Here is a 26,545-nt window from a genome sequence, read left to right on the forward strand (position 1 = left end):
TGGCATGAGTGGTGGGGTTCAACAGTGTTTTTTCCTTCTCCTGAAGCATCAGGGATGATCATGGCTAGAGATGGGACATTGGCTGGGGTGGGCCAGGGCTCTGAGGTGGCACCGAGCATTCTTAGGTACTGTGCTGGCTGGTTTTTGCTCACATGCTCAGGGTTGAACTGGTTGCCATACATGGGGTTGGGAAAGAATTTTCCCCCAGGTCAGCGTGGCAGGGACCTTGGGATTTTTCTCCTTCCTCTGCAGTGGTGGGTGCTGGTCACTTGCCAAGATTATCTGGGTGTATCTCACGTAATCATTTCCCTGCAATTGTGGGGATCTTGGGCACTGGTGCCTCTCGGTCCCTTCTGTTCTCTGCCTGTGGCACGTAATAGTCTAGTCTCCAGTGAGCTGTAATGCTTAGGTCTAATGTTGGTTGTTGAGTTTACTTTGTGTTTGCTGGGTACTGTTGGTGGCCTGTGTTACACAGGAGGTCAGACTCTGAGGTGGTGGTCCCCAATGTTCCCTCTAACTTTTTCTATCCATGTGCGGAATAAACGTTGTGTACCAAGGTATGTGCGGCTGTGCGCCACCAGTAAAAACAAAAAACCTAGAGACAATCTGTATATATTTTTAGAAAGTTGCCATAAGGATAGTTACTCCACCGGGACAGGCTACGCATTTTAGAGCTCACTACTCAAAGAATCAAATTTAAAGAGAAATAAAAATTATGAAATGCATAAACCAGTCAAAACACTAAAATATCACACTTGGAAAGAATAAAATTACAGAGAATATATGTGCATTGCAGGAAGTACCAAGGAGTAACAGCAGCAATAATACAAGTATGTGTTGGGAGGTGTGTGTGTGTGTTGGCTGCTGGGGAAAACCATGCACTATCTCTTTAAGACACACATGGAAAGCTCTCCTGCTCTGTCCTGAGCCCTGTTGTCTCCCCTCCCCAGCTCTGCAGAGATGGGGGAGAGAGAGAGAGAGAATGGGTGTGTGAGAGAGAGAGGGAGAGAGACTGTGAGCTGGCTGCTGGGGAAATCAACATTGGGGGAGGGGCACCTGAACACATGCTGCTGGCTGTGGGGACTTTGCTAATCAGCTGGGCGGCACTTGAATCTCTCCTGTGCAGCCGCCCAAGTGCACAGCTTACAGGGAATACAGGTGCTCCCTTCTGGCTAGGGTGACCAGATAGCAAGTGTGAAAAATCAGGACAGGGTGGGGGGTAATAGGAGCCTATATAAGAAAAAGGCCCAAATATCGGGACTGTCCCTGTCAAATCGAGACATCTGGTCACCCTACTTCTGGCCTTAAACTCCATGACTGTCTGATTAGGTATATAGTGCTCGAGCAGTGTGTGATAACTGGTGTCATAGTACAGAAGTGTTCTAATACTAGAAGAACTAACTGAGAGGCTACCATAGTGCCGTGTTGGTGACATGTACCCTTTGTGTGTCTTGCGCTTTCTAACTAAGGGCTTGTCTACATGGTGAGTTAGTGGATGGCAAGCCATGGTGTGATTCTACAGCAGTGGCTCTCAAACTTAATTGATCGCGCCCCCCTTCTTTTTGTCTGTAGTAGGACCACTACTGTTATGTCCTGTACAGGCCAGAAAACTTTCTCAACATTATTCCTTTTGAAGTAGAACATCTCTTACTTTAAACAAATTCAACCTTGATTTAAAAATTCCCAGTGATGGAGAATCTACCATGACCCTTTGTTAGTTGTTCCAATGGATAATTATCCTCACCGTTAAAAAAATGTGTACCTTCTTTCCAATTCGAATTTTTCTAGCTTCAACTTCTAGACATTGGATCATGTTAAACTGTTCTCTCCTAGACTGAAAAGCCCATTATCAAATATTTGTTTCCCAGGTAGGTACTGTAACCCAGTCATCCCTTAACCTTTTCTTTATTAAGCTAAATAGTGAGCTCCTTGAGTCTCACTAAAAGGCAGGTTTTCTAATACTTTGATAATTTGGAGAGAGGTCAGAGAAGAGCCATGAAAATGATTAATGTCCTTCTTGAATTGTGGACACCAGAACTGGACACACTATTCCAGCAGCGGTCGCACCAGTGCCAATACAGAGGTAAAAGAACCTCTCTACTTGTACTTGACTTTCCCTTGTTTGTGCATCCCAGGATCGATCGCATTAGTCCTTTTGGCTATAGCATCGCACTGGGAGCTCATGGTCAGCTGATTATCCACTACGACCCCCTAATCTTTTTCAGAGTTGCTGCTTCCCAGGCTAGAGTCCCCCATCCTATAGGTGTGTCCTACATTCTTTTTTTCTCTAGGTGTATACATTTACCTGTATTAAAATAATACCGTTTGCTGGCACCCACTTTACCAAGCAATCCAGGTCTTTAAATCAGCAACCTGTCCCTTGCAGAACCCTGCTAAAAACACACCTGCTTGATGAGGCCCCCCCCTTACTTTAAATGGATAGGTCTCAAAGTAATTGTATCATGTTAATTTAGTATCTTCCTAGGTTCTAATCAAAATGGTGTGCGATACTAAATTAAATGCCTTACAGAAGTCTTAGTATATTACAAATATTAACTTTACAAATTTTGCTGATAATCTCATAACAATCAAGTTAGGATCTATTTTCCATAAACCCGTGTAGATTGGTATGAATAGTATTACTCTACTTTTATTCTTTCTTAATCGAGTCCCATATCAGGCATTCCATTATCTGGCCGAGGATCAGCGTCAGGCCTAAAATTACCTAGGTCATCACATTTACCATTTTAAAATATTGGCACGTTTGCTTTCTTCCATTCTTTGGAAACACCGTGGAAGTTACAGGACTTATTGAAAAATGAGTATTGATGGTCCAGTAAGCTTCTCCTCCAGCTCTTTTTAAACTCTTGGATGCAAGTAACCCGAATCAGCTGCTGTTCGTGTGTGTGTGTGTGCGCCCACGTGCAGTGTCGAAGATTTTTGCCTTAGTGGTATCCGTAGGGTCAACTGTGGCACCCGCTTGAGTTCCGTGCTCATGCATCGGTATCTTAGACGCTGTCAGCCCTACGCCCTCTCATTTCTTTCTTATGGCTAGTGACAGTTGGTCGGAGCGCCTTGTCTTGCATTGCGTAAGTGTTAGAGGTTCTTACAACCCATTGTTCTGTCTCCTTTGTATTAGTTTATAGGCACTCCTCTACCCCGATATAACGCTGTCCTCGGGAGCCAAAAAAATCTTACTGCGTTATAGGTGGAAACCGTGGTATATCGAACTTGCTTTGATCCGCCAGAGTGCGCAGCCCCGCCCCCCCCGGAGCACTGCTTTACCGCGTTATATCCGAGTTCATGTTATATCGGATCGCGTTATATCAGGGTAGAGGTGTACTTAACTTAATGGTCTAAGTGTTAGTATAGTTTAGTAGTTAAGAATCCTGGCTGGGGCTTCGCCTTAGAGCCTGGGGAACGGGACATGCCCCGCTCCAAGTCTAAGCCATGTTCATTGTGCGGCAGGCCAATGCCCATTAGCGACCCCCACAATACCTGTTTAAAGTGTTTGGGGGACAAGAGCAGGAATCTGCAAGAACTTTCACTCTTAGATTCAAAAGGAGCAGGCTCTCCGGTTGAGGGCCCTCCTCATGGAGGCTACGCTTTGTCATGCCTCGGAGCCCTCCCAATTGGACTCCACGCCTAGTACCTCAATATCGATGCAGAGCGCAGCGCTGACACCGGAATCTGCCCGCCACCGTTCCCCCTCACCGGTGCCTAAGAAGCGGCCGCAGACCAAGGGCCCGCCAGCACCAGAGGGGAAGGGAGCTTCAGGAAAAGGACCTGTCAGGCCATGTGCCCGGCCCGGAGCTTCCATTATGGTCCGGCCCCCCCCCCCCCCCCCAGCCCACCTAGGGATCTGCTTCCTGGGAGCGGCAAGGGACCCCAGCTCCTCGTAGGGCCTTCGGTGCCCAAAGCGGCCCTGGTGGCCACAGATCAAATAGGCCGACTGGCACTGCAGACACCAAGCCAGGCAACGGGCCCGGCTAAGGCCTGCGGCATCCAAGGGCAAGCCAGTTATGGGACTGCCCTCTAAATCAGTGGAACATCTCTGGTCCCTGGACCGCAGGTGCCAATCCCCATCGCCGTGGCCTTGGATCTCGCCACCACAGTCCCGGTCCCCGTTTAGAAGACCCAGGTTCCTCATGCCACAATCTCCACCTATGAGACGTGGGACACCTGAGTTAAGGTGCAGATCCCCAAACCCACGGTATCGTTGGACTTCCCGCCAGAGATCACCATGGCACACGTCACCATCGCCTAGGTGGTCTCCTGGGCGTCGATCCCCTCCGGTTCCCAATCGCGGCACTGGTCTCAGACTCCCTAGTACAGCTCTTCGAGCAGACACTGATCCTCCCCCTCTCCTTACCGGTCACCAACGAGGGTCAGTCAGCAGACTAAAGCCTCTACAGCTCTGGACGGGCAACGGTCTGAGTCGGAGGGGAAGTTCAGCCCCTCACCAAGGAAAGGTGAGTCACCACCAACCCGCAAGACTGGCACAGCTCCTGCAGTGGTGGTGTGGCAGCAAAGAGAGTGGCCCGCTCAGTGGCAGTATGGAACCTGTGGGGCATACCTGTATGCCGGTCCCATACTCCCGCCGTTCCTCCCTGGCCACATCGGACAAGCTGCCTCCGGCACCACCGACACTGGAATTGGAGCATGGTGCCGAATCTGAGGTGGGGGCAACACAGCAGGTTCCAACACCCAAGGAGCCATTCCCAGACAAGGAAGGGGAAGCCGCCCCTCCCACGGCGATGCAGTTGTCGTCCTCTCCGGATGAAATGGTGGTGGGCCCATCCCAAACAAGCAACACCCCCGACGACTTCAAGGAGCACCAGGCCCTCCTCAAAAGGGCAGCTGCCAATCTGAATTCAGAGGTCGGGGAGCTAGCAAAGGAGTCTGATGACCTCTTTAACGTTATATCTTGGGACCAGAGGGGTCTGGAATCTTCTTTGGGTAGGTGCTTCCACTGGTCATGTGCCTCCCCACTGGTGGTGCCCTCACACTGGAAGTGTCCTGCTTGTCGGCCATTACTCTATCGATAGCCATTAAACTGACTGGGTTAGTGATTGTTTTCATTAATTTAAGCATCAGGATAGTCAATGAGTTGTTGAGCTTAAAGCGAAGATTAATGGGTGACTTGAACGCAGTTTATAAGTAAGGATATGATTTAGTAATGGAGGTCACAGATTCCATGGCTCTTCAGCTCTCAGCATTACCCCTCTCCTCCACCTGCCGGGGTTGTGGCCTCCCCTACCCCCGGCTGCAGCGGGGGCTCTGCACATGCCACCCCATCACCTGCCAGGGCTGTGCACATACCCCACACATCTCCCCCCCCCCCCGGCCATGGCTACAGCTGGGGCGTGCGCCTCCCGCCCCATTGGCTGTAGCCCTGCTGGCCCCCCGCCGCGGTTATGTGCTCCAGGTTGTGTGCGCCCCCACCCTCCAGGGCTGCATCCAGGTCATGTGCCTCCCTCCCACCCCCTGCCATGGCTACAGCTGGAGTTGGAGCCAGGACTGTGCACCACGGTTGTGGGCTGGAGCGGGGGCTCTGTGCCTCCCTGTGGTGGAGGGGTGCTCCCCCATGGGGCTCCAGCGGTCATTCCTCCGTGCACTCTCCCCCCCCCCCCCCTTTCTCCCAGTTACTTTTAGTTAAGTCACAAGGTTTTCATGGATTCTCCATCACTGACTCTCTTAAAATCAAGATTGGAATTAATTCAAGGGCCTGTTACGGTCTGACTAGAGATCATTGATCCCTTCTGGCTTTAAACGCTGTCTCTATCTTTATTATACAAATTTGAATAAATGCCCTTTGGAAAGGGACCTCTTTGTGTGTTTTTAAAAAAAAAAAAAAAAAACACAGATGGGCATCAACAGATCTAGGAGTTGGCTTCTGGAGAATGGTAAGTGAAACTTATTTCCAAGAAGTTGGGATGATCCTCGAGGATTACCGAAAAGTGATGCGCTATGAATCAGAAGTGAGTGGGTGCAATTTTGTGTTGGAAAGGGAGTGTGTTGTGCTGCGTAGGATGGGAATGTGGCTGTCTTTTGTCATGTAACATGAAGCTAGGTAGAATGTCATCTGAGCATAATCTCAGTGAGGTCTAGAGAAATCTCCCCAATGTGGCTTTTGCAGAGACCATCTTTTGAAATATGCAAGGCTGCTACTGACGTAAAGCCAGACACTTTTAACCATGGGTGCAAACTGCCAAGGGAAGGGGCAGATTCTCCAGCTGACCGCCTTTCTGGATGGTATGCTTTAGCCAAACAAACCATTGGGCTCGATGCCGGAGTAACTAGGTGAAGTCCTGTGTAATACAGGGAGTCAGAGGATTTCCATATGAGGAGAGATTAATAAGACGGGCACTTTTCAGCTTGGAAAAGAGACGACTAAGGGGGGATATGATTCAGGTCTATAAAATCATGATTGGTGTGGAGAAAGTAAATAAGGAAGTGTTATTTACTCTCTCATAACACAAGAGCCAGGGGTCACCTAATGAAATTAATAGGCAGCAGGTTTAAAACAAACAAAAGGAAGTATTTTTTCACACAATCTACAGTCAGTTTGTGGAACTCTCTCCTGGAGGATGTTGTGAAGGCCAGGACTATAACAGGGTTCAAATGGCTATTAGCCAGGATGGGCGGGGATGGTGTCCCTAGCCTCTGTTTGCCAGAAGCTGGGAATAGATGACAGGGTCACTTGATGATTACCTGTTCTGTTCATTTCCTCTTGGGCACCTGGCATTGGCCACTGTTGGAAGACAGGATACTGGGCTAGATGAACCTTTAGTCTGACGCAGTGTGCCCATTCTTATGTTCTTAAGAAGGTATTATGCCCCATTGGATGCTTTTCTTATATTAATTTACTGTGAGCCTTGAATAGGGTTTTTTAATATTTGTATAAATCTAAAGCAGGTGTTCTCAAATTGGGTGTCATGACCCCGCAGGAGGTCACAAGGTTATTACAGGGGGGTCACGAGATGTCCAGTTTGAACGAAGGATGGTCAGGAAGTGCCAAGAACTGATGCTTTTCATTCACCTGGTCAGTGGTCCACTTTATGTCCCAACTCATGAGGTCAGGAGAAGCAGGGAGATGCTGCTTGAAGCGGATCTGTTTTGGGTGGCTGCCTCCTGCAGAGTGTTACTGATAAGTGGAAGAATTCAGCGTTACTCACGTCTGCCTGCCTGTCTCTATCCTTCTAGTGATAAATAAATATAAACGTCGACGGTTCCAGAAAACCAAGAATCTTCTGACGGGGGAGACGGAAGCAGATCCAGAAATGATAAAGGTAACTAACTGCTTTCCTCATTCAGCGAGGCCCTGGCTTTTCTCTCACCTCTGCTTCCACACCCAGATGAGTCTTTGTGCTTGGAGAGAAGTTTAGGCTTTGATGCAGTTGGGTGCTAACTTCCACTTCAAAAGAATAGGATGAATGCTCAGGATCTCTGCTGGGGTGGGGTGTTGGAGCGATTACATTGGCCTACAGCATTTCGCAGAGAGGCTGTGAAGCAAATTGACTTGTAAAACACATGGTAAAGACATTTCAAAGTACATCTTCACTCCCTAGCAGAACCTGGACATCCGCAGAATTTGCCGTATCCCAGGTGTCATTACCCCGGGAATAGCTGCTTTGCAACAAGTGGATTGATTATTTAAATTAAATCAGATTTTTGATTAAATCATCTCTGTATCCCTTTGTTTGCTGTGGGTTAATGCTTTTCCCAACCAATGGGAAGTAGAACTTAGACTCAGCAGTGAATACGTCCAAAATGTTCCCTGGATGTTTGTTGGTTCACCCTCCTTGATCCTTGGTACTGCAGAGATGTTTCTGTGGAATTCTCCTGCCTACACAGGGTACTTCTTTGCTCCATCTCTTTAATGAACCGTTATCTGGTTCTCCCTCTGATGTATTGATACAAGGTTTTCCTTCACCCCTTTATCAGACAATCGCACTGGGGGACTGGGACCTCCCAGGCTCTGTTTTAACTACCTTTTCCTGCTCCTATACGTGTGCTGCTGCTCTGTCACTTCTGCTTCTCCTGTGGAACTCCCCTCTTCGCCTCCGCTCTCTAGTCCTGTGACAGAGTAGTTTGTGACTGAGGAGGAGAAGGGTCCCAGGCAGAACTCTGTTAAGAGCTAACTCAGAAAGGGCGCCCAGTTCAACCCTCTGTTGAAAATCGATACAAATCTGAGTATGATAGAGAAGTAGAAACCAGCTACAGAAGGCTTCCTCCTGCCCTTGTAATGCCCTGGCGCTCTCACCCCTAAGGCATGTGTGTTCCTGTTCTGCGTGGTCTCTGGGCCCAGGACAACCCAGTGCTATTTGCTGGGGGGTGCCAGACTGGATCACAGGTGCTGCTGATTTGCAGCCTTGTGAGGTGCAGAAAAGCATTATTAGAGGCCACCCTGCTGGTTGTGGTCTGGTCTGATCTAATCCTTGTTTCCTGTCTGTGACTGGCTGGTGCTGACAACCCGAAGCTCTGGGTGTCCATAAACCTCTGATTGCTAGAAGCTGGGATGGTTTGCTCAATAAATAGCCCTGTTCTGTTCACTCCCTCTGCTGGCAGTCGCTAGTGGGCTATGGACCATTGGCCTGTCCCAGTCCAGTCATTCTTATGTACTTGTGTTAATCTCTCGCTCCCTCCTGGCTGGAGGAGAACAAAGATGGCAAAAACACAAGACACAAAAAAGCCGATAGGAGGGGGAAAACTGATGGACACTTGAAGGGGCTGACTGGCTGAAGTGAAAGACGTGGAACCAAAGGCCTATGAAGTGAGCTCCCAGACACCTGCTCTGACCTGGTTCAGAAATTTTCAATTTGGGCTGGAGCTGCCCTGTCAAAGTGGCGTCTTTGGAAGGGTTACTAACTAACATTACGAAAACCCTTGCTACCTAAAATCTAGCAAAACAAATCGAGTTCTTATGGGTTTTAAATTGTAAAAAATCTCCTAGTTTAAAACTAAAAATTCTGAACACAATCTTTTAAAATTCTACACATTTTATTTGTCAAAATAACACTACATAATCATGCCTCCCCAAGCCCAGGGATCCAGAGGGAGAAACAGCCTGATGCTCGGTCCCAGGTTTGTACAATGCTTCCTACGTGCTGCCCTCTTCTTCCCACGGCATGCTGGGAACTGCAGCTGCCAGGAACCCTCTAGCTCCCTCTCCTGCCCTCCAACAGTGTCTTCTATGTGTGAGCTGGGCTCTGCAGAGTCCAGTGGCCCCTAGTGGTGGCTATTAGCATTGCAGCTCATTTCTGCAGGGTGGGGGAAGGAAATTCTGCATTGTGTAATGACACAGAATTCCTCCAGGAGTAAGTTTATCTCCTAATCGATCTACATCTGCCCATGTTTGGCCAAGATTTGGATGACACTGTCTTCTCCTTTGCCTCCCTCATGATCCTAAACCCCTCAGGTCCTTCCATCCCTGTCAGGTGGTGTCTTTAGCTGCATTGTGGAAGTCCAGTGCCTTTATCTATGCACTCTTTCCCCACGACCAAATCCAAAATTACCTACAGTTCCCAAATCTAATGAGCTGCACTGGCTGTTTTTGTCTGTGGCGCCCTCTTGCTATTGCTAGAGCAGTGAAATTCCCCAACACCCTGTACCAAATGTGACTTTGTGTTTTGTTGCAGAGAGCAGAAGACTTTGGCCCTGTGGAGGTGATCTCACATTGGCACCCTAATCTCACCATCAACATAGTGGACGATCATACTCCCTGGGTGAAGGGTAGCGTGCCACCGCCTCTGGACCAATGTAAGAACTTGGGATATGCCAGCACTTCCCATTCTCTGAGATGCCATTTTGGAATGTGTGCTTTTGCTCCAAGAACTCGTCTCTTCGTAGCAAATCTATCTGGTTCTTAAAGCTGGTCTTGCCATCTCCTCCCATCACAGCTCTCTGCAGAGTTTTCCTATGTTATTTGCCCAGTTTGGGGTATTTGTTGGAACACAGTAATTGCATGCGAGTGGAGTTGGTTTTGTCTGCTTTGGACTAGCCTAATTTCTTCAGCATGCTTGTGGATTGGGCAGTTGAGGGGTTTGGGAATGGAATACTCATAGACTCATAGACTTTAAGGTCAGAAGGGACCATTATGATCATCTGGTCTGACCCCCTGCATGCTGCAGGCCGCAAGACCCTTCCCTGGACTCTGCCGTTGAAGTCCCCAATCCTGTGTTTTAGTGACTTCAATCGGCTGAGACCCTCCTGCTAGTGATCCCTGCCCCATGCTGCGGAGGAAGGCGAAAAACCTCCAGAGGCTCAGCCAATCTACCCTGGAGGAAAATTCCTTCCCGACCCCAAATATGGCGATCAGTAATACCCCGAGCATATAGGCAAGAGTCTCTAGCCTGACCCTTGTTGGCCATTATGCTATTCATGTACCATTGCTTGGTTTTCCTTGGCTACTATGTTTTACCATTAAACCATTCCCTCCATAAACTTATCCAACTTAATCTTAAAACCAGACAGGTCCGTCGCCCCCACCGTTTCCCTCGGAAGGCCGTTCCAATATTTCACCCCTTTGACGGTCAGAAACCTTAGTCTAATTTCAAGCCTGAACTTCCCCCCGGCCAGTTTGTATCCATTCATATACTGGAGACTTTCCCTCTAGTTCTGTAGTATACATTTCTCCCAAATTGGTAGTAACTAAATTATGACCATCTATTCATTGCCTTGTGAGTAGGCTTGGAAGGATTGGATTTTTAGCAGTAAATGTTGGTAAACACTGATTTCACACACACACACACACCCCACACACACACACTTTTCCATCAGTGCTGATTGGTATTGTTAGGTAGGCAAGGTAAGAAAAAGGCTGCTTGAAAATGTGACTTCACCCGTAACGTGCATAGGAGAGTGTTATAATGCCGGCATTAGCAGAGCTAGAGCACTGCCCCTTTTTAGGGACCTTTAACTTTCTTAATCTCAACGTCTGTCAGACACCCCCCTCCATAATATCCTGCAACTGTGAAAAAATAAATAGGTAAAAATTGGATAAATACTTAAATAAGCATTGATAGCTGTCAAAATTATTTTTTAAAAAGCAAATTGAATTCTGCCAAGCCTGCTTACGGGAAGTGAGTTAATGGCTTCAGTGCAGCGTCTAAGAGGCAGGCATCCACAGTGCCAAAAAAAACCACACAAACCAATTCACCCTTGTAATTGGGCCCCTGTGTTGCCTGTCTCAGTGGCAGCCCAGGACTGAATGGGTCATGGAGCGTAAACTGTCACCAGGTGGCCCCCTAAGTAAGGACTCTGTTACGCTGTCAGGGAAGGATGTATGTGGCAGACTTTCCCTGCTGCGCCCCATGCAGTATCTGTTCTGTGGCTAAATGAACATCCGTCTCCAGGGTCGTTAGACCGGCACTGTCCATCAGCTTGAGATTCAAATCACAAACGCTCTTTAGAAGAAAATAGCTGGCACCATAAACTCCCTGGAAGCCAGTTTGATCTATTGGAATTCTGCAAATGGCCTGGTTTAATTGGATGGTGTTCAGACTGCTTTCAATACCCGAGTCTGAGCTTGGTCAGTAATACACAGAGGGAATGGGTTTGAGCTCTGGGCACCGAGAGAACAGTGCTATACTCTCCTGTCCCTCTGTGGCAAAGCAAGACCCCCCTCCATCGCACTCTGGCAGTCGTTTAGTGCTGGGAGTACCCTGTGTGCGGCAGGAGCTGGCATCTTTCTCCCAGAGGCTCAGGCTCCGTGTGCAGCCCGCTGTACAGAAGCAGTTGCTGGCCTGGGGTTCCTGTTGGTGCTGGTCTAGGATGATTTCGGTAGTTGCAGGATGAGGTGGGTCTCCATTGTCTGTCTTAACTACCTTCACTCACTTCCTTTGTGCTATCCCATCCCTGTCTCTGCGCTCTCTCCCATTGCTGCAGATGTGAAGTTCGATGCGGTCAGTGGTGACTACTACCCCATCCTCTACTTCAACGATTACTGGAACCTGCAGAAGGATTACTTCCCCATCAATGAGACAGTGGAGCAGCTGCCTTTCCGCCTCTCCTTCTGCCCACTCTCGCTGTGGCGCTGGCAGCTCTATGCCGCCCAGAGCTCCAAGTCCCCGTGGAACTTCCTGGGCGAGGACTTGTACGAGCAATCCGATGAGGAGCAGGATTCTGTAAAGGTTAGACAGCCTTGGCGAATCTCCTCTGGGTGGGTTTTCTCCAGCTTTGCTTTTGGTGAGTCCCTCTCTCTGCCACTTTCCATGGAGGTCCCACAGACCTCTGTCCTAGACTCGCACCTCTCCACCCTTTCTGACCCACTCGCAGAGCTTCTGTTGTGGATGGCTCCCAAATGTACCTCTCCACTCCTGACCTGTCCCCCTCCATCCAGCCCCGTCTTGGCCTGACTTTCCAACAGCTCCTCATTTCATACGATCAGCTTAATTTTCACGTACCTCAGCAGCTCAGGTTTGGCTAAGAGTTTCAAAAGACTAAGTGACTTAGGAGCCTGAATGCCAAATAGCAAAGTCACTTTTGAAAATGCATCTTAGGCCCCTAAATCATTCAGGCACTTTTCAGAACATTCCCAAATGACCTTCCCTCTCTTCTGGCCCAGACATCACCACCATCTGGGATCCCTTTCAGTTTCCTTTTTCTATCAAACCCCAGCAGAGTCTGGATCGTGCTGCTGCATTCTGCACATATCTGGAAGATCCAGCACTTCCCCTGCAACTGGTGGGCTTGCCCAGGTCCCCTTGGCTTCCTGCTTTGATTCCTGCCTTCTCTGCCCAAAACCCACCTTTCTTCTTCTGAGAGAGAGAATCAGCCACTGCATGGCTTCAGGAAGTGCTCCAAGTATGCATAGGCCCAGTCTTGAACTGGCCTCACCAAGGACAGAGATGTTTCTTTGAGCACTCCTTGCCTGGAGAGGGCAGCTTTGAGCGCTCCTGTTTTCAGCCAGTGCTTCTGGTGTGGCGGGGTGAACTCAGCCTGGGACGTATGAAGGGCTTCAGCCTTAAGCTGTATCAGTGCCTCCTGTGACTGGGTACAACAGGACAGGCCCCAGGATATTCTGGCCAAGGAAGCTGAGGCCAGTGTAGTCAGCGCTGTTCTGCTCTGAAGAATGCTCTGTGGAAATGGTGTCAACCATCACAGGATTTACTCTTGGATCTTGTCTCCCTAGCTCAAGACAGCAGCTGTTAGATCAGTGGGGCTCTGGGGAGCTGGCAGTGGGATGACCTTGAAGACTAGAGTGACAGAAATGGGATGAAATTCAATAATATGAAGTGCAAGGTCAAGCACTTCTAGTCTAATAATAAGAATTGGTGCTCCAAGTTGGGGGTTCATCAGTTAGAAGCGACTGGGGGGCGGGGCGGCCGCGGAGAGGCTTGGGGGTGTGGGTTGATTGCAGGATGGCTGAGTCACCAACCAGTGTGACGTGGCTGTGAAAGGCAAATGCGATGCTAGGATAATAGGCGAGGCATTTCCAGTACGTCCAGAGAAGTACTAATGCCATTGTACAAGGTACTGTTTAGACCTCACTTGGACGGCTGGGTGCAATTCTGGTCATCCACGTTCAAGAAAGATTAATTCAAACTGGAACAGGTGCTGAGAAGAGCTACCAGGCTGCTCAGGGGAACGCAGGGCCTGCCTTCTGAGAGGAGACCAGAAGAGCTTGGTTTGTTAGCCTAGTAAAAAGAAGGCTGAGAGGGGATGTGATTGTTCCCTGTAAATACAGCAAGGGGGTAAACACCGGGAGGGTGATGAGCTCTTTAAGCTAAAGGACAGTGTTGGCACAAGAACAAGTAGATATAAGTTGGCCAGGAACAAATTCAGGCTGGTAATTAGAAGAAGGTTTCTAAACATCAGCGGGGTGAGGTTCGGAGTTGCTGGAGCAAACAATTATTTTTGAAAAAAGAACAGGAGTACTTGTGGCACCTTAGAGACTAACAAATTATTTTTGAGAGAAAGCTGAACAAATTTGAGAGCAAATGTCTGATTGGGGTTGTTTGGGATGGTGGGGGGCAGGGCTCAGCAACCTGGAGGTTTATGTCCTACAGGGTTTCAGTTGGCCGTCAGACAGATTTATTCCCCCGCCCCTCAATGTATTCTGGGAGGATTTTATCTCCTTCGAAGCATCAGAGGTGGCCATAGCTGAAGATCGGACTTTGTGGGGGTGGCCAGATCTCTGAGGTGGCACCGAGCATTCTCTCGGTCAGGTAATTGGTTGGTTGGTTCTGGCTCATGTGCTCAGGGTTGAACTGATGGCTGTATGTGGGGTCAGGAAGGAATTTTTGCCCCAGGTCAGATTGGCAGGGACGTTGGGAGAGGGGGTTGTTCTGCCTTCTGTTGTGTGTGGGTGCTGGTCACTTGTCAAGATTAGCTGGGTGTATCTCACTTGATTGTTTCCCTGCCACTGTGGGGGGCCTCGGGCACTGTGCCCCTCGGTCCCTCCTGTTCTCAACCTGCCAGTCACCTGTGGGTTGTGATGCTTTGGTCTCCTTTTGGTTTCTGGGCTAGTGTGTGGGTTCTGGTGTGGGGGATGGTGGCCTGTGACTGACAGGAGGTCAGACTGTTCCCTTTTGGCCTTAAACTCTGGTTCTGCCACTGCAACCCCTCCCCCCCCTTCCCCCCTCCATCAACAGCTGCCTGGGTCATTGCCGTTAATGTGGGGCATCATCTCCCAAACTCCAACGCTGGAAAAACACAGGTAAGTTGGGATGGAAAGTGATCCCGTAGCTCTTCCGTTGTGAGGCTGGCAGCAGGATCTGGGCCTGTAGCAGGACCTCAGCCCTCCCTAACAAAGCCTACCACTTTCTCTGTGCCCAGCAGGGGTTCAGATCCGCACTGCTGCTCGTATCGAATCTCCCTGTGCTCTGGGCAGCACTGTTAATCTGGGCAGTATTTGCAGTCACTTGGTGAGGTCTGAGACTGGTACTGTGCTTTCCCCGAGGGGCCCATGGGGGCAGGGATCTGCGTTTCCTAATCTAGCAGTGTCCGTGTGTAAGGAATTGGCCTCCCTCATTCTGGAAGGGCATGAGGAACCAGGGCAGCGCTGGTCCCCTTTAACAGTGTTTTCAAGAGACAGTGTTCGGTATATGCGGTTTTACAAAAGGCTTCCATTAAAATTACATGTGTACCTTTTGATGAAAGTGCCTTGTTTATTTTAAAAGCTTTTCCCTTTAGTTTAGAAATTAATCCTATTAATGCCGTATCCCTTCTTACAGAAATAAGTTCTGAGACTGGCGCAGGCAATAACAGTTCGATTGTGCCACTCACTGCAGTTTTATTCTGAGCTGTCAGGCTTAGGGCCTATCCTCGCTCTATCACTGTGGCTGGAGTGAAAGCCAGACACGGGGGGCTTTGCTCCGTCCCCGGGAGTGTATCCACAGTACCCCACACACTTAGATATAATGTAACTTCCTGTTTCCTGTGACTCTGAAATCTGTTGTGATTTCTGCTTCCCCCAGTTGTTCCTACTAAAGCATCTCTGGGTTGGGTTATTTTTCCACACATGTTCTGGCTCCCGTTTGTCCACCTGAAACCCTCAGTTCTGTCTGGATTGCCTTCTCTGGGTCCCTTTGGGTGGGGCCTGGCTGGAGGGGCAGGATAGGCTCTTCACGTCTTTGTTTTCTTTTCCAGGTTGCTCTTTTGGAGACCAATCCATATCTGCTGGCTTTGACCATTGTCGTTTCCATCGTTCACAGCATATTTGAGTTTCTTGCCTTCAAAAATGGTAAGTTGTGCAGTGAAGATCTCCTCTTTTTGGCGCCAGTCCTCACTCCTCTTAGGAAGGGTTTTTAACCTGGGTCTGCATTGGCCTTACAGAGTTATTCAGTGCCCCTCTTAGGGTGGCAATATGAATGTAAGAGGAAGAACGCCTGGGGCAGGGGAAGAGCACGGATGTGACTAAATGGAAAACATAGTTGCTGTCACTTGGGCCCAGGCTCTCCAGTGATGAATTGCTGAGGCCCCACAGGGCTGACTCAGCTGACCTGTCCCTCTGCTACCTGCCCTAACTCTCTGCACTCTGCTCCTTGCCATTCCCCCCAATGTGCTTTAGGGCAGGAGGAGCACTCTCTCCATTCTGCCAACCACCAGTTTCATAAGGTTCCTCAGCTGTTGTGGGGCTTGCAAACTTCAAGTGCTTCCCTTACAAAGTCTGTGGGCAGCAAGCGGCATGCCTCTGACACTGCTGGGAGTTTAGTCTGTATAATGACCCCACAATGATCACACACTAGCCACACACCTACCGGCCACAGGAGAGGGCAACGTAATGGAGAGGGCAAAGTCAGTGTGCTGCCAACACTGGATGGGTTTCTAGCCAGGTTCTTCTGAACCACCTTCATGGCCCACAGAGCTGGCCTGACCATTTTCTTCTTCATGCAGCGGGGAAACACCACTCACTCCCACTCATGGAAGTGAAAGGCATTTGCAAGTAGACCTGTGCTCTGCTCCTTTTCATGAGGTAGCGGAGAAAGCTGGAAACTCCTCCCTGCAGTGCGGCTCTAGCTGCCCCCGAAGGGCCCCCCTATGCTCAGGAAGTTCTCCCTCTATGCTCTTCTCTCTGGCTCCTAGATATCCAGTTCTGGAACAGCAGGCAGTCTCTGGAGGGGCTCTCCGTCCGCTCTGTGTTCTTCGGGGTATTTCAGTCACTTGTGGTCCTTCTCTACATCCTGGACAACGAAACTAACTTTGTGGTTCAAGTCAGCGTCTTCATTGGGCTCCTCATAGACCTCTGGAAAATCACAAAAGTCATGGATGTCAGGGTAAGCACGTGGCTCGTTGCACTAGACCAGCAGTTCTCAGCCTGCAGGCCGCATTTGGCCCAATTAGCACACAGCTGCGACCCGATTCAGCTGTGTGCTAAAGGCCGGTCCATATGCCAAGGGTCTGCCGGGTTCCCCGCTGCCTCGTGTGGAGGGGTTGGGGCTGCCGGCCCACCCCATGTGGGAGTCCAGGATCAGAGCAGCTGCGCAGGGTTGAGGGTCCGGGGCAGCCGTGTGGGCCCCACGGGATTGGGGGGTACAGGGCTGCTGTTCCCCTGCCACCTGGCCCCTGCGGCCCAGGTAATGCACTGTGGGCCGCGTATGCACAGACTGAAGGGGTGCCCTGTGTAGAAGACCCAATTCTCCACCTTGCCAGTGTAAGCAGAAAGCTAGTGAGTGTGAAATCCATCCCGGTTTGCTCCACACTTACTCTGGGCTGCGATTTCTGAGTGGCCCATTGCAGTTGCTTCCTTTGTAGCCCTTTGGGAAACGATGTGGAGAAGAGGTGAGTATTGCTGCATGACTTGAAGGTGGAGAGGGTCGTCTGTTGATCTGCTCTGGGAGTGTGCCGGAGCCTCGGTCTGCTGTTGAGAGGGCTCCACTGCTTGAGGAATCTCTCTGGGTTCCAATAGGCATCCTGCGTCCAAGGATCGTAGCTGAGGGGTTACATGAATAGATTTCACCCCAGCGCTGCAGTGGGACTTCGGCAACTCAGGTTCTGTTCCATGCTCTGCTCACAGCGTGACTGTTCTGTTCACTCCTGGTGACTTATTCACTATGGTGACCCTGCAAGCTGGAGAGATGGGGGTCTATCTGGAACAATTGTGTGCTGATAAAAACTGCCAGTGGATTGCAGACAGGACACAAACGATACAGTTATTCAAAGCAGCAGGCCTGCCTTCATCTCCTGTTTAGTCTGGGAGTAGTAAAACCGCATCCCGAGGGCAAGCTAGTGATAGAAAGGTCTGGGAGGTAAAAATCTACAGGATCATCATTTCAGTGTTGTCACTCTGCCGCTTGGCCGGGGGACTTGCTGCCTCCCAGCTCCAGGTCATGTGGTCAGTGGAAATGTTGATAATAGTGTCATCGGAAATGGGTTGAGCTGAGTATCATTCGAAAGCCTGTTCTCCCACGAACCTGGTGGTGCCAAACATGACAAACCGTGAACACTTTTGTAGAGAGAGATTCAAGAAAATGCTTAAAAATCGGTGTGTTTTAATTAATACGGGGATGTGTTGCTTCCATAAAAAGATACTGATCTTTGATAATCCTAGGGAAGTTAGTCTTAACATGTAGGACTGAAAACATTTATTCATCAAAGTAGTTCTCTTCAGTGTTGTGTCTGTCTAGGGCATCACTGCTAGACACACTGATCCTCGTGTACGCTGCACTTGCACAAGGCAGGTGGTGCATCTAGTCTCTGCACATGAGCATTTGATTACCGAAAGGATTGATTCATGAACGCAGGGTATTTCTCACACAACTGTTATGTCCATCCTCCAAGACCCATCCAGGCCTGATACAGGAAGGTAGTTTTTGATGCGCTAGGTCATGCTGGAGCCATTCCATTGCTTGATAATTTGCCCTCTTAGTAGGCCTTGATACACGAGGCTTGTGAGGGAGGGAGCTACATAATCTGTTGTGTGGACAATAGACACTAGTCCTTAGTGATCATGTGGAGCTCACCTCCCAGCTAGGCTGTCTTCTCAGGAGGGTCCCCCTTGGGGACAGGTTGGTGACCTTTATTATGTACTGCCTCCCCTGTAACTTCTGCTCTTGTCGATAAACAGCTGGATCGAGACAACAAAGTCGCTGGGATTTTTCCACGTTTAACCTTCAAAGACAAATCAACATATATAGAATCGTCTACTAAAGTCTACGATGATGTAAGTCCAATGCCTGGCAGAGGGATTTCCTTCAGCGCATGGTAGGATCCCTCTGGGAGGTGGGGGCCCAGGGTAATATGGGTTAGCTTCCTGTGCCATTGGACATGGGAACCCTTGACCGGGAAGAGGGGACCCAGGTGTACCCTGAATTAGGATCCTGCTCCCGAAAGAGGAGAGGTGCCCTGGATATGGTTTCCCTGGTCATCCCTTCTAGGTTATTCCTTGGGAAGCTGCTACTCTCCCAGCAGAACAGCAGCTCCCTAGCTAAGCTGGGCTACACTGGGGCCTGAAAGAGAGCTGAACCCACAGCATGTTCTAGTTGTTGGCTTGTTTGCCCTGAGTTCTGTTCCTCCTCCCCTCTCTGCTGGATGGATGCGTGGGTCTTCATGTCTCCAGTTCGCTACACCCCTTGGTCTATCTCACCTCTGACTCCTGGCAGCTGCTTGAGTGATGCATGCCCTCCATGTGCCTGTCTGCAGCCACGTTATCCCCTCCATCAGCTCAGTGTGTGGCCCAGTGCCCACACTAGGCCTGCTACCCCAAGTTACACCCTTCAATCTTTTTCCTTCTGGCATGGCTGCAGGTGTTGAGGCATAGTTGTCATTAAGCCACATGTGTGTGATGGTGCAGTCCCACCCTCACACAGCTGGGAATCTCAGCAAAACGTCATAGTCATGAACTGCTAAAGGGTGCCCAAGATGCATCTCTTGTCCACTCTGCTGGTCTGATCCCCAGAGCCAGAGAGGCGGTGTATGGGTGTAGCTCAGTGGCTTTCAAACTTCTTGTATTGGTGACCCCTTTCACACAGCAAGTCTCTGAAGGTGATTCCCCCCTCATTAAAAATGGGGGGTGCGTAATTTAATGGGGGTTAAGCGCTGTCAGTGGCTACCTTGTGACCCCCTGAGGGGTCATGACCCCAGTTTGAGAACCCCTGGTAGCTCTACTGGCCCCCTCCTCTGTCTTTGAGAGGTGGAGCCCCGGGAGCGACCGGTGTTCAAGGGGCATGGAGCACACTCACTCCTTGGTGGCTGTGGTGGCAGAAGGGAACAAGGATTGCGACCCTGCTTCCAGCCCTGCTGTGATGCGCTAGCAAGTGAGTGAGAAAGGATGTGTCCAGCACCTTGTGACCCCATGCGCTGTACAGAAACCCCCTTTTAACCAGAGTCCCCCACTGTGAAGCCAGGGCTTGAGAGCCAGCAAGGCAGCAGGCCTGCAAAGAGGTGGGTATGTGACTAGCGGGCCCCAGTACCCTCGGCTCTCCCTCCCTCTCCTTCCCCCCCCCACCCCCACCCTCCCATCCTGAGCAGGATTCTGTGTGGCTCCCAGCTGACTGGTCACCTTTGAATATTGCCTCCCCAGATGGCATTCCGGTATCTCTCGTGGATTCTCTTCCCCTTGCTCGGCTGCTACGCCGTGTACAGCTTGCTGTACATGGAGCACAAGGGCTGGTACTCGTGGGTCCTGAGCATGCTCTATGGCTTCCTTCTGACATTCGGTGAGTAGTGCACAAGGCAGCGTTCTAGGTGCCTGAGTTTGCTGGAGTCGCTGGGCCCCATCCGAGGCCTCCTGACCCCCTCCCGGCCTCTCGCGCCCAGCTTCAGGGTCCACCCACACTCGGGGGAGGCCATGAATAGTGCTCTGCACCTGTTAGAGGCTGGTCACGTGTATGGCTGCAATTGGGATGAGCTTTCAGCAGGGAGAAGAGATACTGAATTGCACGTACTAGTAAGGAGCCCTCCAGCTCCTGATATCGCATGCAAAGGGTCTGGCTTCACATCTGCTGTTCGGGAATCATTAAGAAAGGGATAGATAATAAGACAGAAAATATCATATTGCCTCTATATAAATCCATGGTACACCCATACCTTGAATACTGCGTGCAGATGTGGTTGCCCCGTCTCAAAAAAGATTAATTGGAATTACAAAAGGTATACAGAAAAAGGCAACAAAAATTAGGGGTATGGAACAGCTTCCACATGAGGCAAGATTAATAAGACTGGGAGTTTTCAGCTTGGAAAAGAAACGATTAAGGGGGATATGATAGAGATCTATAAAATCATGACGGGTGCAGAGACAGTAAATAAGGAAGTGTTATTTATTCCTGGTAACGCAAGAACTAGGGGGTCACCAGATGAAATTAATAGGCAGCAGGTTTAAAACAAACAAAAAATATTTCTTCACAGAAAATATGTACAGTCAACCTGTGGAACTCTTTGCCAGAGGATGTTGTGAAGGCCAAGAGTGTAACAGCTCAAAAAAGACCTAGATAAATTCATGGAGGATAGGTCTATCAAGGGCTATTAGCCAGGGTGGGCAGGGATGGCGTCCCTAGCCTCTGTTTGCCAGAAGCTGGGAATGGGCAATGGGATGGAACAGTTGATGATTACCTGTTCTGTTTATTCCCTCTGGGGTACCTGGCATTGGTCACTGTCAGAAGACCGGATACTGGGGTAGATGGAGCTTTGGTCTGACCCAGTATGGCCCTTATGTTCTATGTTCTCATGTCTCACTCTCGTGTTCTGTCTCACGATCCAGAGCAGATGGCTTCAGTCTCCTTGTTTCTTCGTTCCTGTCTCCTAACCCCAACTTGGAAGCGTGCCCTGCGGTATTGTGTAGGCACCTCCAATCTCCTTTCAGACTCTGGGTATTGACATTCCCCATGGGCTTCGGCTGCAGTGATTAGGTTTCACTGTCCCTCACTTAGTCTCACTTCTAGTCTGTTCCTGGCCATACTCCCTGCTCTTGGGGGAGCTACTGTAGCAACTTCAGACTCTGTTAATCATCTGCTTCTGTTTAGAGAGGTTCTGTTTCCTGCCGTATCCCGCGCGTTGGCAGTGCGTGCTGGTGAATTGCTGGGCAACTGCCTTTTCTGTGTGGGTCGATGTCCAGCCTTGCTAGTGTGAACTCGGGTGGAACCTCTTTTGCCTAAATGAACTGATGGAATCCAAGCAGGCTGTGATCATAGAAGCTGTTCCCAAGTTTGCAGTGTCTCCTCCTCCACATAGGCTTAGTCTACACTGCAAAGTTTTGCCAGCAGAGCTCTGTTCCCTAGGAGTGTGGGGAAACCCTCACATTCCCTAGCCAACATAGCTATGCTGGCAAAACCCCTGACGTTGATACACACACACTGACACGAGTGTTTCTGGTGGCGGAGCTGTTTAGCTTTGCCAGCAGAACTCCTTCTGGTGGATTACGCTGTCTCCACGAGGGGGCTCTGCCAGCATAGCTATCCAAGCAACACGTTTGTAGTGTAGACAAGCTGCCCGGATTTCAGAGAAACTCACCTGCATAATCCCCGCCCCTGGCTTCAGCTCGTTTCCTAGGGCCAAGAGGGGGTTTGGGGCTGTGCATTGTTTTTCCCCCAGGGGCAGTTATCAATGGGAGTTCCCCAGCGTTCCTCAGGATACCCATTATCCCCAGGGCAACATGACTTCGTACAGTGCTTCCTGTTTCCTTTATCTCGGCCCAAGTGCCTCAAGATGGAGCCCCCAGGCCAGGGGTGTGGGGAGCTGCCGCGGGGGGTGCCTCAGGGCAGGAGGGAGAGCTATCGCAGGGCTCCCCTCCCCAAGCACGCCGTTGCTGCTCCACTTCTCCCGCCTCCCAGGCTTGTGGCGCCAATCAGCTGTTTGGTGCCACAAGCCTGGGAGGGGAGGAGAATTAGAGCGGGGACAGCATGCTCAGGGAGGAGGCAGAGCAGAGGTGAGCTGGGGTGGGGAGCTGCCGCAGGGGGGGGGGCGTCGGGGGGGGGGGGCTGCTGCAGGGCTGTGGGGGGCGGGGCGCAAGGTTGAAGTTTCACCTAGGGCGCGAAACTTCCTTGCACCAGCCCTGTCTGCAAGGCACCAGCTTGCTGCACACTAGAGTCCCATGTGATCGCTACCATAGCACAGTGAAAGTGCCGGAGTGCAGCTTTGCACACTGCACTCCGAAGCAACTGTAGCAGTGACAGTGTGGTGAGTTTACTATGTGGAAAGCTGGTGAGCTGTAGATGCATGTCCTGGCTTGACATGTAGATAAGTCCTCAGCGTTTTCCTTCTGTCTAGGATAGACTGTCTGCGGGGGGAGGAAATGGGAAAGGAAGATTAAAGTTCCTGATTGATTTTTCCCACATCTTCTTGTTTTCCTTGATGCCATCTTCTCCCATCTCCCCCCTCTGGGCAATGTGTGGGTTATTCCCATTGGGCAAAGTTCCCTGAACACTTGAAAGAACCTGCTGTATCCAGTTGTTTCCTTTCTCTTCCAGTGACTTTAGCTGTTCATTTTCTCCTCCACAGCAGAGCATTCACACTAAGGCCATGTCTGCATTTGTCACTAGGGCCTGCACATTCCCCATTATGCTGCCACCTTGGAGCTTTCGCAGTCCGTGACTGCTGCTTGTTTCAGATGGAGCCCGTGAGGAGGCCTCTGGCTGTCCCACCTGCAGCAGGGGCTAACCGTTGGTTTGTTTTTTAATCAGATTTTCGATTAGATTTTTTTTAATTTAAATACAATACATCTTTCTTCTTAAAACCAACATTATTTAAAATTCAATGTGCAGTTATGACAGCCTGTATTAAGGACTAAATCTACAATCTATTTTTTATTTAATTGTAGTGATTTTAATAATATTAAGCAGTTTGTGTGTGCTGCCAAAGTTTTAAAGAAAGTCAAGCCACTGAAATGGTGGAAGTCTCTGGCTAAGCGTCTGGACCCTGAGTTTACCAAAGTGATTTTGACAGCAGTGGTCACCTCTGCAAGTTCAGAGAGTTTTCCTTTGTCTCCATTTATTCAACTGGTTAATTCAGAGCTGAGAAACCGATTGGGAGTTGAAAAGCAGGAAAACTTGTTTTCCTCTTCCAATCGACGAATAAAACCAAGGTGAGAGGATGAGATCTATTAGTTCTAAAGTCTTGAAGGCCATAGTGACTAGAAACAATTGGTTCAGTTTACTAGCTACAGATAATACTTCCTTTCTTCAGTAAATCAGTTTTAAATGCATAACACGTTTGGTAAAAATTATTCCCCCCCCCCTTATATATCCAGTAGTTTTATTTAACTACTGGAACAATTTTTAAATGCTTTGATTTTTTTTTCTTTGCATTTTTTTTCCATGCAAATGCAACTTGAGATAAATCACAAGTAAAAATTAATCCTGTAGTAAATAAGAAACATCATTCACCATTTTCTCAGATAATAAAATAAAAATTAAGAATCTGAATAAATGTATGTTAAGCTATATAACTGGTTAAAATATGTATAGATATAGTGTATCCTCCAGGCTAGCCAATAGAAACACTGATGGAATGTAAAGGTAGTTGCAAATCAGCATGTTTTAATTGTTACCAACCAGTGAGAATTGACCTTTCTTTAGGAAAAGAACTAAACAGTGCCAATGCAAAGCAAGATTAAAATCAGTGATTTAAATCAAGGTTTCCTGATAGGTGATTTAAATCAGTCCACCCTGACCTGCAGTCTCCTGATCTCTGCAAGGCTGCCATGACCTCCCTTCGCTAACGTGTTGCAATTCACCCACAGAACACCCGACCTGCATTGAAAACCAAACTCCCTTTGTTTTCACTTGCTTGGCTGCTGACCAGCCTCCCAAAGCTATGGCTCCCTGTTCCTTTCAGATTCCAGGCCAACTGGTCTTTGTTTTAAAGCACTCCCTGGGCTTGTGGCAGCCTGCCTCCTCCTCCTCTCTGCCTCCCACTGTCCTGCTCTTAGCATCGGCTGCCTCGGGCCCTTCATGTAATCTCACCACTACTGGCTCAGGCGCCTTCTTCCTTGCAGTGCCTGCTGTTTTGAGCAGCCTTCTTGTATTTAATAGATTTTAAGGCCATAAGGAACCACTCTGCTCATCCAGTCTGATCACCTGCCCAGCACAGGCCAGAGAATCCTGTCCAGCCCAGCAACTTGCACATCGGCTTGGGCTCAAGTCATGAGGAATGCCTCCCCATCCTTCAGTAGCTGGTTCGGTGGCTGATTGGCCTCGCTGCAAAAAATGTGACTCTGCCATTTCAAATAGCTGAGACGGTCTCTCCCTCTGCCTCAGCAATTTATTCTTGGGACTCTGTGGTGAACTCCGTAGAGATTGGGGCCTGCTTTATGGCAGAGCTGCTGTGCGCAAGGCTTGCCCTTATTTCTGCAAGGATACAACTCCATGGCCCGAGCCAGCTCTGTTGGCATCCAGCCTGTCCCAGACACACACTGTACATTCCTTGGCTGGAGTTAGCCTAGGGGCCCACCGCCTGACTTCTCCCTCTTTCTCCCCAGGTTTTATTACAATGACTCCGCAGCTGTTCATAAACTACAAACTGAAGTCAGTAGCCCACCTCCCCTGGAGGATGCTCACCTACAAAGCACTCAACACCTTCATCGATGACCTCTTTGCCTTTGTGATCAAAATGCCCATGATGTACAGGATAGGCTGCCTCCGAGACGGTAAGGGGCTCAGTGCCAGCCTCCCATCCCCTGCCAATGCGTCTTCTTTACAAATGTGTCGTACAGGCCTGGAGCATGCCGTGCTACTTGGCGATGGGGGTGTAGCATGGGTCTCCCCAGCCAGTGTGGGGATCGCCCAGGCTTAGCTGGGACCCTACCAGTGTCTGATCCCAGCACTCAAGACCCCACTTCTTTCGGCTTATTGCAGCTGCATGGCCCTTCTCCCACTGAGCCTTCCAGGAGTCCAGTGATGGCTCCATGGGCTGGCCTGTGAGTTCCCCATGCAGCATGAGAAAAGAGAGCTTTCCTCCTCCTCTCTGCCCCAGGGCCTCAGCATCTCCCTTGTGGGCTGCAGCTGAGCTATGCTGTCACTCATGCCTGGGGGTCTCTTGCCAAGCAGTTCACGAGGCACTTATAGGCCATGGGGGACCGAGAACTGGGCAGTTCAGAGAACTGGGCATCTGGCCTGGGGTTTGCCTGCTGTTTATGCTCGCTCTGCTCTCTTCCCACAGATGTCGTCTTCTTCATTTACCTGTATCAGCGCTGGATCTACCGGGTGGATCTGACGCGCGTCAACGAATTCGGGATAAGTGGGGAGGGCCAAGTCCCTCAGCTAACACAAGGTACCACTCCAGTGGACTGTGCCCCTGCACTGCTACCGGATGGGGAGGCAACAAGCACCCAGGGGGTGATAAAGGAGGGCCTGGCTGATGGCTTCCCTGCCCCAGTGACAGAGGACGTGGCCGATGGCTCCCCTGGGGCCCAGACGGAGAAAACAGTAGAGGACAAGAAAAAGGACTAACCTGCTCTAACTTTAATTTTTAAAAAAAGCCTAACTTTCCACTCTCCCCCTTGGATACTGGACAGAAAGCGAAGGGGGGAAGCTGCTATGGTCCTCTGACTCCAAAGCTTTTTATTTTCTATTCCAGTAACTTTGGGGCGGGTAGGGATTGAGAATTTGGTGGCATTCATGTGATGTGCTGTATCCATGGGAGAGAACCCCCGTATCTCTGTATTTAAAGTCAAACTCATCCAGTAATCATTGTGAGCGCCGTTCCATTGTGCAGGTGTTTAGGACATTAAGGAGTTTCTCAGAGTTGTGTCTCTGTTTCATAAAGAGAGCTGATTATCCGAACAAGTCCCATTTCTCATCATTGCACTCTACTATGGACTCTGGATTGAATAAATTCATATGGGTGTTAAGTTAAACCTTGCCCTCTTCTTTCATCTCTCTGCACATCTGCCCTGGCTGCAGGGTCCTCTAGGAACATAGGAATTGCCAGACTGGATCAGAACTGAACCCCATCTAGCCCAGCCACCAGCACCAGCTGCTTCAGAGAAAGGTGTAAGAACCCCTAGTAAGAGAGGTGAAATAATCTCCTCTCCTCATCAGGTCTCATCCTGGGGGCTCAACTCTGAAGCCAAGGTTTAATATCCCGCCCACATGTATGGGTTTTTTTGTTAATTCCCATAAATGTCCAGTCCCTTTTTGAATCTTAAGTTCTTAGCCTCAGTGGTTTC

The 26,545-nt window shown here is 49.7% G+C and overlaps 1 protein-coding gene across 2 annotated transcripts in view; it reads left to right on the forward strand.

The window, feature by feature from the left end:
• Positions 1–26,233, forward strand: part of CLPTM1 (CLPTM1 regulator of GABA type A receptor forward trafficking) — a 43,597-nt gene extending 17,364 nt beyond the window's left edge. For both annotated transcript variants that reach the window (XM_034793166.1, XM_034793167.1), the window contains exons 6-14: positions 7,207–7,292; positions 9,642–9,762; positions 11,890–12,134; positions 15,595–15,688; positions 16,531–16,721; positions 18,512–18,607; positions 19,967–20,102; positions 24,857–25,024; positions 25,537–26,233. In XM_034793166.1, coding sequence (XP_034649057.1) covers positions 7,207–7,292; positions 9,642–9,762; positions 11,890–12,134; positions 15,595–15,688; positions 16,531–16,721; positions 18,512–18,607; positions 19,967–20,102; positions 24,857–25,024; positions 25,537–25,826 — 1,427 coding nt within the window. In that variant the 3' untranslated portion in view covers positions 25,827–26,233. The remainder of the gene's footprint in view (positions 1–7,206; positions 7,293–9,641; positions 9,763–11,889; positions 12,135–15,594; positions 15,689–16,530; positions 16,722–18,511; positions 18,608–19,966; positions 20,103–24,856; positions 25,025–25,536) is intronic.
• Positions 26,234–26,545: the final 312 nt, after the last annotated feature.

This window comes from Trachemys scripta, chromosome 16 (assembly GCF_013100865.1).
Source record: "Trachemys scripta elegans isolate TJP31775 chromosome 16, CAS_Tse_1.0, whole genome shotgun sequence".
Lineage (NCBI taxonomy): Eukaryota > Metazoa > Chordata > Testudines > Emydidae > Trachemys > Trachemys scripta.